Source organism: Eleutherodactylus coqui, chromosome 3, assembly GCF_035609145.1.
Source record: "Eleutherodactylus coqui strain aEleCoq1 chromosome 3, aEleCoq1.hap1, whole genome shotgun sequence".
NCBI classification, from domain to species: domain Eukaryota; kingdom Metazoa; phylum Chordata; class Amphibia; order Anura; family Eleutherodactylidae; genus Eleutherodactylus; species Eleutherodactylus coqui.
The window spans coordinates 185,380,390-185,398,074 of NC_089839.1; the positions used below are offsets into that span (position 1 = coordinate 185,380,390).

The following is a 17,685-nucleotide window of genomic DNA, read 5'->3' on the forward strand; positions in this document are numbered from 1 at the left end:
CAGTCCAGGACTGTAAGCAGTGTCACTTAGCTAAACAGTCCAATTCTTTCTTACACAACAGGCTTGTTCAATCTTCACTACATCCCTAGTGGTGTACATACTTACAATGTAGTTTGAGGCTGAACTCATTTACAGTTGCGTGAAAGTCATCCTTGTTACCAGCCTAGACTTGGCCGAGATCTGGAATGACTCTAGTATGGTTCCCTTGGTTCCTTATCACAATCCAGATGCTCCACCAGTTTGAGGGATATAGCTCAGTCTCTCTCTCACAGCAAGCAGTCTCTGGTTTCTCTCTTTACAGTCTCGTAGCATACACCCCTGTCTCTTGCAGGCAGAAGCTCCTCTCACATCCACTGAGCTCCACTGCACACACTGCAGACTATTGTGCTCTTCAGGTATGGGCCAATAGTCACCAGAATAAACAAGGAATTATGAGAGACTGTTGGCCCATGTACGCACAGTCCCTTACATGTAGAATGATAACAGCAAAGATTATGATGCAATTAAAAGTGCACATCACATGTTCTGCATAGTCAGAAGGTGGCCCCCAGGATCATGTGCTCCTGAGATTGGTCCAAGATACTTTAGTTTGACACTGGCTGAATTGCTCTTTGATAGACTTTTGCACATCACAGTAATTGTACTTTCCTTATTTGATTATATTTTTGTATATAATGTAATTTGTCAAAATAAATGCAGCCACTCAGTCACATCAATAGTCCATTACCGTTAATGCATTCGGTGTCTATGAAGTAAAGTTTAGAAAAAAGTGCTGAAAAATGAATTATGCATTGTGATTAATTCTATAACCGTTGGCTGCGCAAGGAGAGTTACAGATTGCATAGAAATTAAAGTGAGTTACTTTAAAAGCAAAAGTTAGTTTTCCATTGCAGTGAGTACTATTGATTTAATTACCATTTTAATGCTATAGGCCCTTGATTGTGAACCTATGACACGTGTGTCAGACACGTGGCTGCTGTCAGCCGTTCACCCCGTTAGTGCTATATACCAGGAGGGGCCGCGGCTCCCCTGACGGTATTCACTAAGCAGCGCTAATCCCGGTTCACACCGTGATGTCAGTGTGCAGCCCGGATCACCCTCCCCTGACGTCTCCTACTACTTGGTTCCGCAAGAGCGTCCGTGGGGCATATTAGCCTTTTACACCCAATTGGTTACGTCCATACGTCCATTTAAATTTTTCTTCTCTCTGAGCCCAGACCGCCATGACTGCCTTCTTTAAGCAACAACTTGGCTCTGCATGTTTTCTTCTTATTAGCACTACTCCCTCCTCTCAGTGTCTTCCCATAGCAATAGTGCCCTTGTTTGTGCCCCACAAAGTAGTAGTGCCCCCATAGTGGCCACTGAAGAAATAATGCCTCATTTGTGCTCTACAGAAATAGTGTCTCTTTTGTAACCAATTTTATTCTTTTATGTGCCCCACCAGAAGGAAATGCGTCCCAGTTTCAACCTTGACCACTTCGACCCCTATAACTACTCTACTGGGTAGTGAGTGGCATTTGGATCTTTACTTGTATAGGCTACTGTAGAGTAGAACCACAGGAGCTACCAGTAATTTGTCTGTTGAGTTCTTCGGGAATGTGGTGTGCATATAGTGAACTGGTTGTAGAAAGAGATGAGAAGGGGAACAGCACTTCCAATCAATATACTGTAGCACTTACAGGCTTGCAGGGTGCACGATCCACAGCCAAGGTCTGGACCCAAAGACCGGAAGAAGCAGGAAATCCTTACAAAATATGTTGAATCAGGAGTGCTGATTCAACATATTTTGTAAGGATATAGTGAAGTGGTTGTCTGGTTAAGAGAAAACCATTACAGCATTCTGAGTTTATAGAGTATTAGTCTCCAGCATAATCGCAGTGACAGAATACGGGGCACCGTAGATGCTGTTTGTTTTCTGCTGACAGTGCTATAAGTAGAAAGCTGCATGATGATGTGCACATAGAAATCATGGTACCCACTGGGCATCAGGTTCTCCAATGCCATACTGGTAAATACTGTCCGCATTAGGTCTCATGCACATGACTGTATGAAAAATCAGCACCGACCAAAACTGTTCAGAAGCGCAGACTGTATTTGGAAAGTTTTGTATTATATCATATGATGTTCCGTTTGGGGACATTATGTGTTCTACATACTTCTGAGTTCTTTCTTGCATTTTGTAACGAGTAACACAAAAGTTCTGAAGTTTTGCCTGCTTCAGTGCCAGCTGCTTTTGCCAATAGTTTAGTAGAGAAAAAGGCACTTGTACAGAGGCTTTATACAGATCCATATGCTTGGAAATGATTTTTCATTCTCCATTGATGTCAATGGAGGGAAAATCAGCATCTATACAGCATCTGTCAAAGTGTGGAATGGTTTTTTTAACCAGTGGCATGCATTGTGTGTACAGAAACTTTAATAGAAACATACAGCGATTAAGGAAACCTCCAAAATATACTGTAACATTACCACTTGTTATGGGGATGACGGAGTAGAATAAATTGCTGCTGAGGCTCACTTTATGGCAGTGGTGGGCGCCTGAGTTTCCAGGGCTACCTCTTTTTGGGTCCCCAACGCTGCGCAGCTAGACTGGCCCCAACTCCTGTTTTTGGCATGTGGGACTTTCTAGGATTCGAAAGAGGAGAGGAAGAAATAGTTCAAAGCCAACGCAGAAAGGTCAGTGAGAGAGGCTGTCACGTCCAACCAGGACGTGCTACATCCGTAACCTGAAAAACTCATGTAAATGCATACCAAACAGTGGTAAATAATACAGATGCAACAAGGCAAACACTGTCCCTAAATAACCTAACCCAGCAAAGGAATCTGCCTATAAGCATGAAACCCACCCTGAGAAGGGCGAACCTGGTCACGTGCCTCGGCCACTAGTAGATCCTACGTGGGATAAGAGAAAATCGCAGCTAACTAGATGAAAAGATAATAACCGCTGCACTTAGCTCTGAGAAGACTCAGGCAAACAGGACATCCAGCACCAAGCTCTAACTTCACCCAAAACCAGGGAAAGACTGAAATTAAACAGCACCAGGCCAGGGTAAATAGACCTGACAAATTATCCACAGGTAAGGCCAAGCATGTCTCACCTAACTCCACTCCTACCAGAGCCAGAAGATAGAGAAACACACACAAAACCTGTACCAGACTACTTAGAATGAAAGTGTTCCCATTTTATATATATATATATATATATATATATATATATATATATATATATATATATATATATATATATATATATTATGTGTGTAGGTACATGACCATATAACACATATTTAATTTAACTTGTTAAGTATCCGTATGATCACGTGCCTTTATAGACCTGCATTAGCTATGAGGAAAAGCTGTACTGTAAGATGTACTGTAGGCTGTCTTAATGATTTATACCCCATAGTTGACCACATATTGGCTCAGGGGGCTGATCCACAACCATTTTCAAAGCTCTAATGAAATCAAATGATCTATGCTTCATTAATATTATCAGCATCACAGCTTACTTATACTGACATATTCTGCAGCGCTGTACAGTGCACCCACTCACTCATATCAGCCTCTTACCCAGCATAGATTACAATCTCTACCAATTATTTCCTCACCGCTAATTCCAGTTTTCTGAGACTCACATGCTGCTAGAATGTGTGTTAATGAGTGAATGTAGGTTGATTATACCGGTTGTACTTAGCCAGAAAATAAAGCATTGATAATCAAGAAAGAACGAAGGGTTAAAACACTGGGACTGATGTGCATGTCGTGGACCAGGTGAAGTAGAGGCTATGGCTACAGCCTCCAGAGGATAGCATGGGTACACAATCTTTTTTTTTACCTGCATCCACATGCATCTTTCCTTCTTCCTATAATTTCCTTACCAATGTCCTGCAGATGAACAACTGGTCAATCCAACGAGCATCCTTGATAAACCCAAACTCTTCTGTTCATTCTTCCTTTACAGACAAGGGGGCCATATACAGTTTAGGCTCAGGCTTTGACCACACTGGTTCAGTTGATGGTCATATAAGGAATTATGTCTGGCTGTGTGCAGCACAGTGAAAGGTCCAAGGGAAGGTCTCATAATTCGGACACAAGACCATTTCAACAGAGTAGATCTGAATCTATTTGGTATAACGGTACCAACCTCAGAGTTTTTGTCTCTTTACCCGATTGCACGGGTTGTTTCTTTAAGGATGGGAGCAGAGGTGCCAGTTCCATTGCCTGCATTGGTTATCTTAAAGGGGTTGTCCCGCGAAAGCAAGTTGGGGTATACACTTCTGTATGGCCATATTAATGCACTTTGTAATATACATCGTGCATTAAATATGAGCCAAACAGAAGTTATTCACTTACCTGTTCCGTTGCTAGCGTCCTCGTCTCCATGGTGCCATCTAATTTCAGCGTCTAATCTCCCGATTAGACGCGCTTGCGCAGTCCGGTCTTCTCCCTTCTGAATGGGGCCGCTCGTGCAGGAGAGCTGCTCCTCGTAGCTCCGCCCCATCATGTGTGCCGATTCCAGGCAATCAGGAGGCTGGAATCAGCAATGGAACGCACAGAGCCCACGGTGCACCATGGGAGAAGACCTGCGGTCCACCGTGGGTGAAGATCCCGGCGGCCATCTTCGCAAGGTAAGGAAGAAGTCGCCGCAGCGCGGGAATTCGGGTAAGTACTAAACGTTGTTTTTTTTTAACACATGCATTGGGTTTGTCTCGCGCCGAACGGGGGGCCTATTGAGAAAAAAAAAAAAACCCCGTTTCGGCGCGGGACAACCCCTTTAAGTTTTATGTATTATCTGGTTTAGATAACCCATATTAAATATCCAGTAAAGAGATGCTAAGTTGATAGGAGGGAGGTCCACCCTTTGTTAGCTAAAGCCCAGAAGTGTGTTCATTAAGGTGCCCATAGACCTTCAACAACTGTATAATGGTTGATCATTCATCCGATAGCTGTTTCCATCAGTGCCCCCATACACATGAACATTTGGCTCAGCCAAGCTTTTGTGTGTTTGAGGAGTTTAGTCACAACCAGACAGATCTGGTGGCAACTTATCTTCTGGGGAATTAAAGGATTTGGTACTGAAAACATTTCTGATCCTCATTTCCTCAACATCAACTAGCTGTTTCATGAAGAGGCCACATAAAAGCACAGCTGTCTATAGCTGGGGATGAAAAACACTGCTAAGACGTCTTGGTTTGTTCTGTCACTACAAGTTTCCCTAAACTTCTTAATCAGTTTCCTGATAGTTGAGGCACTCACTGGCTGTCTTCTTAGGTATTCTTGATTGAAAGCCTTAGCCACCTCATGTAAACTTCTATTAGTGACCATCAAGATGATCTCAATTATGCCCTGAATTAATAATGCTATCCTCTGGTACCTGAAAAGACATGTAATTAGTATTTTTTATACCACATAATTCGACATAACAACCTGATTAATACTCAATATGGCACCATCCTTAACTCACAAAGGTTGCAAAAAATTATGGCCTCTATCAATTTCTGATGAAATTTTACATTTAAATCATATATCCCATGATCCTCTTTACATTGACGTTTCTTGGGCTGAATCCAAGATAGCCACCACCAAGATGGCCAATGGGCGCCAAAAGCGTGCCAAAAAGTTTTCCCAACCCATCTAAGTGTTCTACAAAGTTTGCTACTTGTATTTCTTTTCAGTTAGAAGATATTCTGGTTGATCCTGACTTTTGAGTAACCCTATAGTAAAAGAAAGCTGCAAGTAAATATACAGTAGGCTCTAATGACCGTGAACTATGTCACTCAGTGATATGTTATTACCTTCTTCACTGAGCCAGTGACAGAATACATCATGGGGAGAGTTATTGCAAAAAGTAATTACATATCTTAAGCCCATTACTCCAGGTTAAGACTACATTTAATGAGGTAATATTAATTCTGCTGCCTGATACAATGGAGCGATTGCTGTGACTGTACAAGAAGGAGATGTCTGTGTGAGATTAGATCTTATTTCATCTGTTTAGAATATAGATATTTTATATTGTTTTGAAATTGGGTTCATAAATCCAGTTGAGACTGGATCTAGCTTCATACACTATCCTATCAAAAGTACTTAGACATCCCTATCAGTGGAATGGATCATACTTTATAAGCATATCATGTTTTTTTTAACCCTTTCCAATCCAATTTGTATCCTGGTTTTCTTAGGGGTCTTACTCTCTTTCTGCTATTATACAAGGGCGCTATATACTGGCTAAAGCCAGTACTGCATGAGGTGACACATTGGATAGGCTCCGACAGCAGAGAGGCTGGCAATATACAGTAAGAGAACCCCGACGGATGTCTTCCAACATCTGAGCTGTATAGCCTTAAATCATAATGTCTTCAGAGGTCAGACAGTGGATTGGAAAGGGTTAAACCATGCGGCATAAGATTTAGACCCTTGTAAGGCTTGAGGGACAGTTAGGAGGCAAAGCCTCATGGGATCTGGGAGCTTTATGTACATGATGGATGGATGATATGTCACCTTCTATGGAGCCTCATGGGATCTGGGAGCTTTATGTACATGATGGATGGATGATATGTCCCCCTCTATGGATGGGGTTTTCTGGTTAACCAAGATATGTTACAAAGGTCATTACTGGGTCAGATGGGATGGTAGAGAGTGAGTTCTGCCCAGTGATGGACTGGTTGGCAGCAGCTGTTGTTTGGCTGAAGAGAAATAGCGGTAAATGCCTGTGGTTATCAGGCAGAATCTGGTGGCCTGACAGCGGCTGGTGATTGGCCCAGAGGAACAAGCTGAGAGGAGCAGAAGTGAGATATGGAGGTGCAGAGATGTGGGCCATCATCATCTGGAAAGGAAGCAGCATCCCGCCCTCCCTCCCTTAGGTTTGTTGCGGTGTACTTAATGGGGGATTGTCGCCCCGCATTAGTCGGGTAGGCAGGTAAACTTGGGGAGAGTTTGGTGGTGGTAAACTCATGTCTGTAAGACAGAGTTTACATGAACTTTTATGGTTATTGATTGGTTAATAAACTTGGGTCTGTAAAGGAAGTGTTCTGGTTATTATTGGTTACATTTCTCCCCAAATGTTTGTAACCCCGTTAATAAACACCATGGCCTTCTTTATCCAATGTTGGTGTCTGTGTCGGTTATTTATAAGAGTTTGGTAAGGTTTTAATAAAGCGTAAGATTCCTTGAAAGTGTCAGCCATAGTTTGTGACAAAAACTGTGCGTCTTTGAATATATGCCGCTGCACATAAACTGTTCCTCTCAATGTTCAATGCATCGGCCCATTGCATTGCACAATGGTACGAGGAGCGCCGTCATTGGACAGTTGAGCGATGGAAGAACTTTCTATTGAGTGATGAAGCACAGTACTCCAATTTGCATCAGATGGAGGTACCTCAGATGGGTCTGGAGGATGCTGGGGAATGCCTTTTGCTTGATTGTGTTGTGCCAATAGTTAAGTACAGTGGAGGTTCCATTATGGTCTGGGGATGTGTTACGTGGCATGGCCTTGTTCCGTTGGTTGTAGTGGTAATAACCATGAACATGGTGGTGTACCCTAACATTCTAGGCAATAATGGGCTGCTCACAATGGCAATACTCTGGGAATGGTCAGCCATACTTCTAACAAGATTGTTTTATGTTGGTTTGAGGATATGGATGCTGCACAATTGAACTGGCTGCACACTGGAGTCCTCACGTCAACCCTACTGAATATCTTTGAGATGAACTGGAGATGGTCAGGAAATGTGAATAGCGTCAATCTTCTTTGAGAGAACTTGTCAGATATTGAATGCTCAACTATTGATGACCTATCCTGATGATAGGTCATCAATAGTATTTCCCTGGAAAGCCCCTTTAGGCAAAAGCACACGTATCATAAATGAGGCGTCGTTCAAACTTGGGAGCCACAGACAAGACCAGAAAGACCTCCAAACAGAAAGTATAACCAGCACCTTTTGTTCAGAAGACCTGGTTTACATAACCAAACAATAATGGTTGAGCAGACAATTGCCTCAGCTAGTCAAATAACCACTTACAAGCAAGGAGTACCTGCTGACAGAAAATAAACATGTGCTGACATGGGCCGAGGCCAACGCTGCCATGCCACCCAAGACCTTTGACTGTCCACCAGCCACAACGTGACACCTCCACTTAGGAGCTTCTAATTTCCTTTTATGTACAGCCCTTCCCAGACCTGTACAGTTTAGGTTAGCCAGCCTTCATATGAAACGGTTACCAAAATTTTTGCGTATTGTACGTCTAGGAATCTTTCTTGCGCCCTCATTGCTCTAGATGGCTAATACTAGTGGACAGGTTACTTGTTTCCTTTAAATATGCATTTTAGATTGCGGCAATTTATCCAAGATAATGTGTTAAATGTTTACATTTTTCTCACTAGTTGTTTTCTTCATGTCATTGAGTACATTTCACCGGAGGCAAAATGTGAGGTGACATTTAAATGTCTTCGAAGTGGCTGCTTCCTTAGAGCTGCTGTACACGATGTCAAATGTGGCAAAGCATTTTTCTGATTAAATGGCTTTTGTACAGTAGTTTGACAGTAATACGGTAGAATTCACATCGTACATGCAGGTTAGAAAGGATTGTCAGGATTCTACAATCTTCCTGAAGCCTGAACAGCCAAAACTGAGTAATGGGCTCAGATGATGACCTCTAATGAGAATATCATTTGGGATTATGAGATAGACTTATTATTAAACCAGTAATTATTAAACCAGTGATTCAAAGTAACTTGTGAATTGTGGCAACATCCATGGAGGATATTCTGCAATGGAAAATACGTCTCATGCCGAGTCGAAAAGTGATTGTTCTCAGTAAGAGAAATCAAGTAATCTTGTAGATATGATACCTTTTAATGGCTAACAAAAATACATGATGTTATAACAAACTTTTGAACCTCTCACGGTCCTTCTTCAGGCATAATGGAACAGATCTAAAGAAGTATTTAATAAATATACATGATCACATGGGAGGGCAGGAACATGGTGAACTTAATTTGACCTAGATAAATACTAGAGACAGAGGGCAAAAGGGCACAGACATGTTGGGATCCATAGCATTTAGCTAAATAGCAGACAGCAGTGGCACTCAGAACAGTCGTCTGTTGTTTATTATAGGAAATCTGTGCGAAGGAATGATGAGTTGTGCATGGGAACATGTTAGTTGGAGCATCAATGCTGTATTTAGCTGCAATTTGCTTGACTGTGCTCAGCTTGTTCATCAGAACGATTCTTGACATCCTCCTCTGACCCCTTTTGGCAATGACTTGTTTACATCTACGGGATCCTATTTCAGTATGTGTATAAGCTGGATGTACAAACTTTTATATAGAGGTGCATTTCACAGTTTTAGGCCTTATTTACACAACCGTATATATGCGGCTATTGTAGCTGCATCCAAAAATCGCGACCATCTGAAGCATTGGACTCCAACATATTCATTTAGATGAGCGATTTTTCGGCACGTAAAAAATTGCGCTGAAAAAAATAGCCCATCGGCAACCTAAGACGGTAGCTGATTTTATACGGCAAGTGAAAAGGTAGTCTTGCCTTATCTTTTGATGAGATATGCTGGCAGCTCCCACAGACTCCTATCGGAGCTGAAAAATAGGAATTTCTGCCGACCGATGGATTTCCGCGCTGCAGCGTATTTTTTTGCCGATACGCCACTGCTGCCACGTGAATGGACAAGAAAATGCTAATTAAGATTGGGACTACATTGTGGCTCTTCTTCATTCATGTGATTTTTAGCCACGACCGGCCGACCGTAAAACTGCATACAGACGTGTAAAGAGGCCTTATAGATAGATCTGTATGAATATAATGGGCCCCCTAAAATACTAAGGTTGTAAAATGCTCAACCCATTCAATCAGCATGAATAGAGGAAGGCAAAAACAAAACCTATTGATAGTAATGATGATACTTTCCATTAGGTATTCTCGATACTCCAGCTGTATAGACCTGAGTATATAGATGATTAGACAAATCTCTGCACTGACTTTTGATATAGACATAAATAAATAGTGTGTGCAGAAAATTGTTTTTGTCATGGAAATTCTTGTGCCTTTTCATCTTTCTCATGATTTTCTATGCTTTGTTAGCAGCTACCTGGCACTGGTTTCTACAGCAATGTTTTTTGCCCATTGGTTCTGTATAACATAACCCGATCTTATTCCATTTAATATCCGGTTATGGTGACATTTTGTTTTCATATTAAATATATCATAATAAGTGATGAGTGAACCGAACCAGTAGAACCCTGTTTTGCATTCAGGCTCTTAAACAGCATTATACAGCACTTTTAGGGGCTATGATGAGCTTCCAGATTGCTTTGTTTCAGTTCAAACTAATTCAGACAAACCAAACTTTTAGCAAAAGTTCAGCAAACCCTTTGAACAGAACTTTTCAAATGTTCGCTCATCAATAATCCCAATGTTAACATTCTGTATATACATTACAATCATTTCTCTCTCTCTCTCTTTAAACAATGTGTTAACTATATTTACCTGTTTTGCAGCTTTTTGCAATCTTTGCATTTGCAACATGTGGAGGCTACTCCGGAGAACTGAGGGTCAGTGTGGATTGCGCCAACAGAACGCTGAGCGACCTCCGCATTGACATCGCCATTGCTTACCCTTTCAGGTAACTTTCCCAAAAAAAGTTTTACTTTTTCTTTCTGTGTATTTACCTATCAGTGACCAGCCTCTTGATTCTTAAGATGAGTCCAGAGGTTGGACGGCCATTAATTATAAAGTGATGACATACAGTACCACACTTTATGAGATGGGAATATTCCTTCAGATCATGAACTAAATCTCTTCTCACTTGTTCTTGGGAAGATGTAACTAGGAGCTAAAGAAGTCCAGCAGAGAAGGATGTACAGAGTATTAGTTGATCTTTCTGCTCTTCAGAGGTCAGACCTTAGTTTAATATTTCATATAGGGATAAATTATGGAACACCACCTAATAAACAGACTGTATTAATGAACATCTGTACACCCATTCATTTCCTGCTTTCTCCACCGCAGGAGTCCAATCTTCGTAAGTACGGTTTAGTCTATTAACGCCTTAATGACACAGCTTTTTTTTCTTTTTCGGTTTCTTCTTCCCCCTTTTAAAAATCATAACTTATTTTTCTATCATCATAGATGTCTGAGGGCTTGTTTTTTGCAGGACAAGTTGTATTTTTCAATGGTACTTTTTAATGCATAGCATAATGTACTGAAAAACCTTTAAATAGAAATAGAAAAAAAAATTGTAATTTCACCTTTTTTGGGTGGGTGGGGGTCTTGCCGAGACGCTCGCAGTGGATTGAGACTTGTGAGTATGGGTCTCTGAGGGACACTGCCGTGGCACCAGGTGTGATTCCGCAGCGAGATGTCTCAGCTGGAATTCGACCCGGCCGTGGGCATGAGGCCTAAAGCTCACTTCTAGCTTTTTTCTGACAGCTGTACATTGCGCAGTGGCCAAGTTTGGTACTGCATTCTGAGTCCCATTCACTTCAATAGAATTCAGCTTGTAATACCAACCCAGGCCACTATGCAATGTATAGGGCTGTTTAAAAACAAATAGAAGTGAGAGAACCCCTTTACGGGTCTGTTTACATGTAGCAGAAATGCTGCAGAATTTCCGTAACAGAAAACTGTGGCAAATTCTGCAGCATTTACACATCCAAAACAGAATGAAAATCCAAACTTAGCTGCGCTTCACCTATTCACAGGATAGGTGATAAAAGTCTGATCGTGGGGTCATATGTCTCCCTCTCCTCCTAACTGCAGGCTCACTGCACACCCCATAGTGACGTAGAGACCAAGTGGAAATGGCAGCCGAGCATGCACAGTACAGGTCCATTCATTTCAATGAGGCTGACGGAAACAGCCAAGTACAAGATGAATGGAGAAGTAATGTGCATGCTTGACTGCCGCTCCATTCAATCGCATCCTTACTGTGTGGGGTATAGTGAGCCTGCATCAAGAAGGAGAGGGGGACACAGGACCCCCATTTTCAGGATTGGTGGGGGTCATAGAAGTGAGACCCCACCAATCAGACTTTTATTAACTATTCTGCAGATAGGAGATAAAAGCCAATTTTGGGAATAGCCCTCTATAGCCCTTTTACTCTGGCCAATAATTGGGTAAATGAATGTTGTTTCATATCATCTGCGAGTGTAAACATATCCGCGAACAGCCAACAAATGAGCAAACGCTCGTTTATCAGCTAGTTGCAAGAAATGCAAACTATATGATGAAAATATGTGTACAGCAAGGCTGTATGTTGGAGCAAGAAAAACAACATAAATATTAAAAATATGGGGACGAACAATCACATTAATGATCATTTGTCCCTATACTTGTTATGATCCAGCACATGCTAATGGCAACAGCCAGCGCTGATGGACATGTTATATTTTCAATCATTAGTGCTTATTAACCACCATTTACATGTTGTTACATTCAGCATTTCTTCCCTGCAAAACGTAGGTGGAGCTCGGCTGATTGCACCAGGCACCTGCACTCCACAGTTCAATCACAGTGACTGGTCCTGGTGCTGGCCACAATCAGTGTTTCTCTGCCTGTATTTTCTTCCTGCACAGAAAAAAGGCTGCCATGTAATAGTACCCTTAGGCCAGCTTCACACTGGTGTGGGTGATGTAGAACCATGTTTCATGGCCCGATAATAACCTCACAATCCATGTGAAACCCCTGGGTACTGTTGTATCTTGTCTCCACTGGAAGAATGGGTGGAGACATGGGTTGGCCTGGTTGAGTTGTATGGGAGGGCTTGTTGATGCCCACAACAGCACTACCACCTCCCCTGCCGAAGACGTTGCTGTCAGTGTCTCGCTTCCCATCTGCCATGCTGACCCTGCATCACCCCACTGCTGCTGTGAGTCTCCCATGCCGAACCTGCTGCCTGTGTTACCTGAGCCGCTGTGACTGTCAGTCACCGTTGGCTGTTTATCGGCTCCCCCTGCCCTGGCGTCTTCGCTTCCATCTCCGCTGTTACTTTGCTCCTCCACCCCCCACCCACTGCCATCCTCCGCTGTCACTGTGTCCCCGCGCTGTGCCATGTGATGGAACCATGCTCCCTCACTCTCCCCCGGCGCTGTCCTCCCCTCCGTGCTACCGGCTGCGCTGTCAATGGCCTCCCCGGCCGCTGCTGTTAGTCTCCTCTCCAGGCACCCGCACTTCCCCCTCACTTTCCCTCGGTGCTCTGTGCTCCCGGCTGCCACCCGCTGTCAGTCTCCTCTCCAACAACTGCGCTAAGACAGGGAGCGGGGCCGCCATTTTTATCCTTTTAAAATTTGTTGGAGAATAGACGCCGAGGAAAAGTGACAATACTGATATAATGGGTGACATATTCAGATTTTGGTATTTAATTAATGCCTCTTGACTACTTTTGCCCCTCTTGCATTGTAGACGTCTGCACTATATGACAGTGTTGAGCATTACTTTACACTTTTAGGTGTTTTGCTTTTTAATACATCCTAGCCTGTGCTAATCACGGAGGCCGAGCCTGCAACCTGTGTCATGAACCTTCCCTACTTGATGAATGACTCACATTAGAGACACGCAGTGATTATGCCTTCCCTGTAATTAATATCTCCATAACAGGTTGCTTGCATAACAATGTTCAACGCTTATTATTTGTGCGGGATCTCTGAGCACATTTGCAGTTTGGTTTTATTTTCCATCTAGTGAACCACACAAGTGACCAATGATGATGGGGGAACTGACACATCTGCAATGATATGGTATCACGGATTGTTCCAGAAATGGTGTCATGTCTGTCCATGGGTTGCATCTAGAATTGCACCTCAGTCTTATTTATTTGAATAAGTATGAGCTGCAAAACTAGGCACTGACTATAGACATGAGTGGTCCTGTTAATGTCTGAATGTATTACTAGATGGCATAGTTTTTTTATACTAGACATGTAGACCTACTGGCCATAGAGGCAGGTTGACCTAGTGCCATTGGGTTGGTCAAGTGGTATGAGCATTGATTTGGCTCAGATGGTAAGGACGAGTTCCTATGGGAAGTATGAGAAATCTGTGGCACAGATAACACTCTGGGCTGGTGACCCCCTAACACTAATTCAGGGACCATAAAACCTTCACATCTTTATCAGTGGACTATTTAAGTATTTATTTCTCTACTCATCCTGCTGTGGTATTATTTTAAGTGCAAATTAATCATATTCCTGTCTGTGCCTTGCCATATATATGTGTGTGTATATATATGCCTGCCTCTTTGATCTATTTCATTAAGCCTGAGGAAGAATCCAGAGAGGTTGGAAAGTTCACTATGACATCATGTATTTTTGTTAGCCATTAAAAGGTAACATATCTACAAGATTACTTGGTCTCTCTTGCTGGGAAGAATCACATTTCAACCCAATCTGACACAGTCTAGTTTTTAATTTGGCCATGAATTTCCAGGAGGAATAACAGAGGAAGTCCATAAAGTCCTGAAAATGTCAGGTCATTTTCACAACTTTATGGCATTCCTCTGTTATTCCTCCTGGAACTTTTTAACATAAAGCAAAAAAAAACACATTTGTTTTAAAGTTATTGAAAATATTTGAACCTTCGAGACATTTCAGGATGCCGTTTTGCATCCAAATGACAACACGCTAATACATTTCCCACAATGCATCTTCCCCTTAATGCCTCTCTACAATAAATCACTCTTACCTTGCAAGTGTTTATTTTATGGCCCCAGCAATTGCTCCCATAGCGTCAAACATTTTACTCGCCATAATACAAGTCATTTCCCAGGAAGCGGCACAGACAAATTGCGCATTGTTTTGCTTGTCAGCTCCCTAACTCATGCAGGATTTATGATGATCAGGTGCCATATTCCTGCCGCTTATTTTCTGAATACTAAACAGCCCCATACATCTTAAATCTCGATAAAGAGAAATAAACAGTTCAATTCAACCTCTGCAAATGAGTCCTGGAATAGCAGCACGCGATTCGTGAGCAAATACAATGGTTTTTTTTTGTTGTTTTGTAAATGGGTTCATGCGACCAGTGCTCTGCTCCGACACCCGGCTTATTCATCATACTTCAACTACAAAGCAAGGGCAGCGCCTCCGTAAAAATAGCTCTAGATTTATGAGGCGCAATTATACACCAAGTTTCAGTGTTTAGACCATTTCTAGGATGATCGTGCGTTGTGACAATGTGGTGTAGAAATATACATTTTTTTCTCTTACTTCTGCATAAATCACAACAATTTCTTAAAGGGAACCCGTCATCCATACTAATATTATAACTGCGAAAGTAACTCCGTCGGTCTGTTTGTTACCTTTTCACGGCTAAACTACTAAAGCGATTTTGATGAAATTTGGTAGGGAGATAGCTGGTATCTTGAGGAAGGACATAGCCTACATTTTTCCCGAAATTTATAGAGTTCTCTAGGGAGCGCGACAAGACAGATTTAGTTGGTGATGCGCAGGCGCACCTCTACTCCAGCGGCGAGGCGGTGGGAAAGGGGGTGCGCATCATAAGCTATGTCTACACAAATGGGCAGACACGTAAAGGCAGATGTCATTGCCGCATGTATGCGACTATAAAGCTGGCAGGGATACCCGGCGTTGCCCAGGATTAAAACTTGAAGAAAAGACACATTAACATGGATTAAGATTTTAAAGAAAATCTGTGTTGCCCATAGCAACCAATCACATATCATAGCAACTGTGCTGACATAGCATATTGCAGTTACATTCCTTCCACTACTTTTTATGTTTCAAAATACAACAAAACACAGATTCGATAAAAAATACAAATTCCACGCGGCCAACAAGCTAATGATTTATGGGCAGCATATGATGAGAAGGAGGAGCTGAACAGATTGATATATATAGTTTGGTAGATAAAGGTTCAGGAAAAAGAGCCTAGTGGGCGGTCCTACTCAGTGACTAACAACTTTGCATCTGGACTGAGCTGTCAATCATTGTGTGACTCCGCCTACTGGACTCTTGAGCACGTTCTTAAATCAATAAAATGCAACTTAAATTAAATGTTTTACCATTAAACTATATAGAAATGTGCTCAGCTTCTTCTGTACTATAATATACTGCCTGTTGATCAGACATGATGGTTAACATGACAAGTTCCCTTTAATATATAATTATTTAGCAGTGGAAAAATGTCACAAAAAAACATCTTGTTCCTGAGGAATCAGGTTGCTATATGGAGTAGGACACATGATATCAGTATGGGAGCAGTAGTGGTGTTTTTATCTGGTTTGGTAAAAATTGTGTTGCTGAAAGGGGATTTTATTGTTACTATACAAATGAAAAGGATTTCAAACATGACTGTGTGAGTGACAGACTAGTACGGAGGAGAGAGAACCCTAGGAGGGAGGAAGGAGACAGTAGGGGATGTTAGAAGCTGCTCATGTGGTAGGGTAGTGGCATCAGGGTTTATTGTTGGATGTAGGCTTTTCTGAAGAGGAGGGTTCTCAGGTTAGTTTTGAAAGCTCCGATATTAGGGTAGAGTCGTTTGTTACAAGGGGCTGCTGATAAGTCTTTGGCTTTACCCAGAAAGAAACGAAATAGGAAGATGAAGCTTTACATTTATTCCACATACTCTCCACTGATGTCAACACACTTCTTACATCGGTATTCAAAGTTCTGTAAGCCTAGCAAAAAGAAGGATTTCAGTTGTGCCTCAAACCAGTCATCCATAGCGGCCATGGCATGAGAAATGGTGGGACATTTGGTCCCCTTGAGGTGTTTCTTCAGGTTTGGAAACAGATGATAGTTGGAGGGAGCTAGATCTTGTGAATAAGGTGGGTGGTCAACCAGCTGGAAGCCTAGCTCCACCGGTTTAGCCGTGGTCTCTTGTGCAGTGTGAGCAGAGGCGTTGTCTTGCAGAAACAAGATTCCTTTGAACAGTTTGCTGCGCTTTTGGCCTTCAGAGCTGCCTTCAATTGGTACAAAAGTTCAATGTAATACCTTGCATTGATGGTGGAACCATTTTGAAGGTAGTCCACTAGCAGCATGCCCTCCTTATCCCAGAACACAGACGCCATCACCTTAGTGGCTGATTTTTGCACCCTGAACGTCTTTGGGCAAGGAGAACCACTGTGCCTCCACTCTTTTGACTGCTCCTTGGTTTCAGGGTCATACAAATAAATCCAGGTCTCATCCATAGTGACCAGTCGATCCAGGAAGTGCTTATCAGTCTGGAAACGCTGACAAATAGACCGGGAAGTCTTCACTTGCATGCTTTTCTGATCTGTTGTCAAACATTTGGGGACCCACTTTGCAGATAGTTTCTTCATGTTCAAATGTTCATGGATAATGACACAAACACGTTCACCAGAAATCCACATGATTTCTCTAATCTGCTATTCCTTTAGCTGAAATTGGCCGATTCTCCAGTATGAGGTTGTGCACAGCATCGACGATCTCCGGAACAACAACCTCTCTTAGTCATCCAGAAAGTTCATCATTGGTGCTGAAGTGGCCCGTTTTAAATTTGGCAACCCAGTTTTTAACTGTAGAATATGAAGGGCATTGATCCCCCAATGTCTGCGACAAATCACCATGAATATCCTTTGCGGACTTTCCTTGCAGAAACAAGAATTTTATCACTCCTCTGCTCTCGTTTGCTCTGAATATCACCTTAGACTCCGCCATTTTGTTTTTGCACATGCCTAGATCACTGTT

General features: G+C 42.3%; 1 protein-coding gene across 2 annotated transcripts in view; it reads left to right on the forward strand.

Moving 5' to 3' along the window:
• Nucleotides 1-17,685, forward strand: part of SYNPR (synaptoporin) — a 214,832-nt gene that overhangs the window by 119,250 nt on the left and 77,897 nt on the right. For both annotated transcript variants that reach the window (XM_066596630.1, XM_066596631.1), the window contains one exon: nt 10,520-10,644. In XM_066596630.1, coding sequence (XP_066452727.1) covers nt 10,520-10,644 — 125 coding nt within the window. The remainder of the gene's footprint in view (nt 1-10,519; nt 10,645-17,685) is intronic.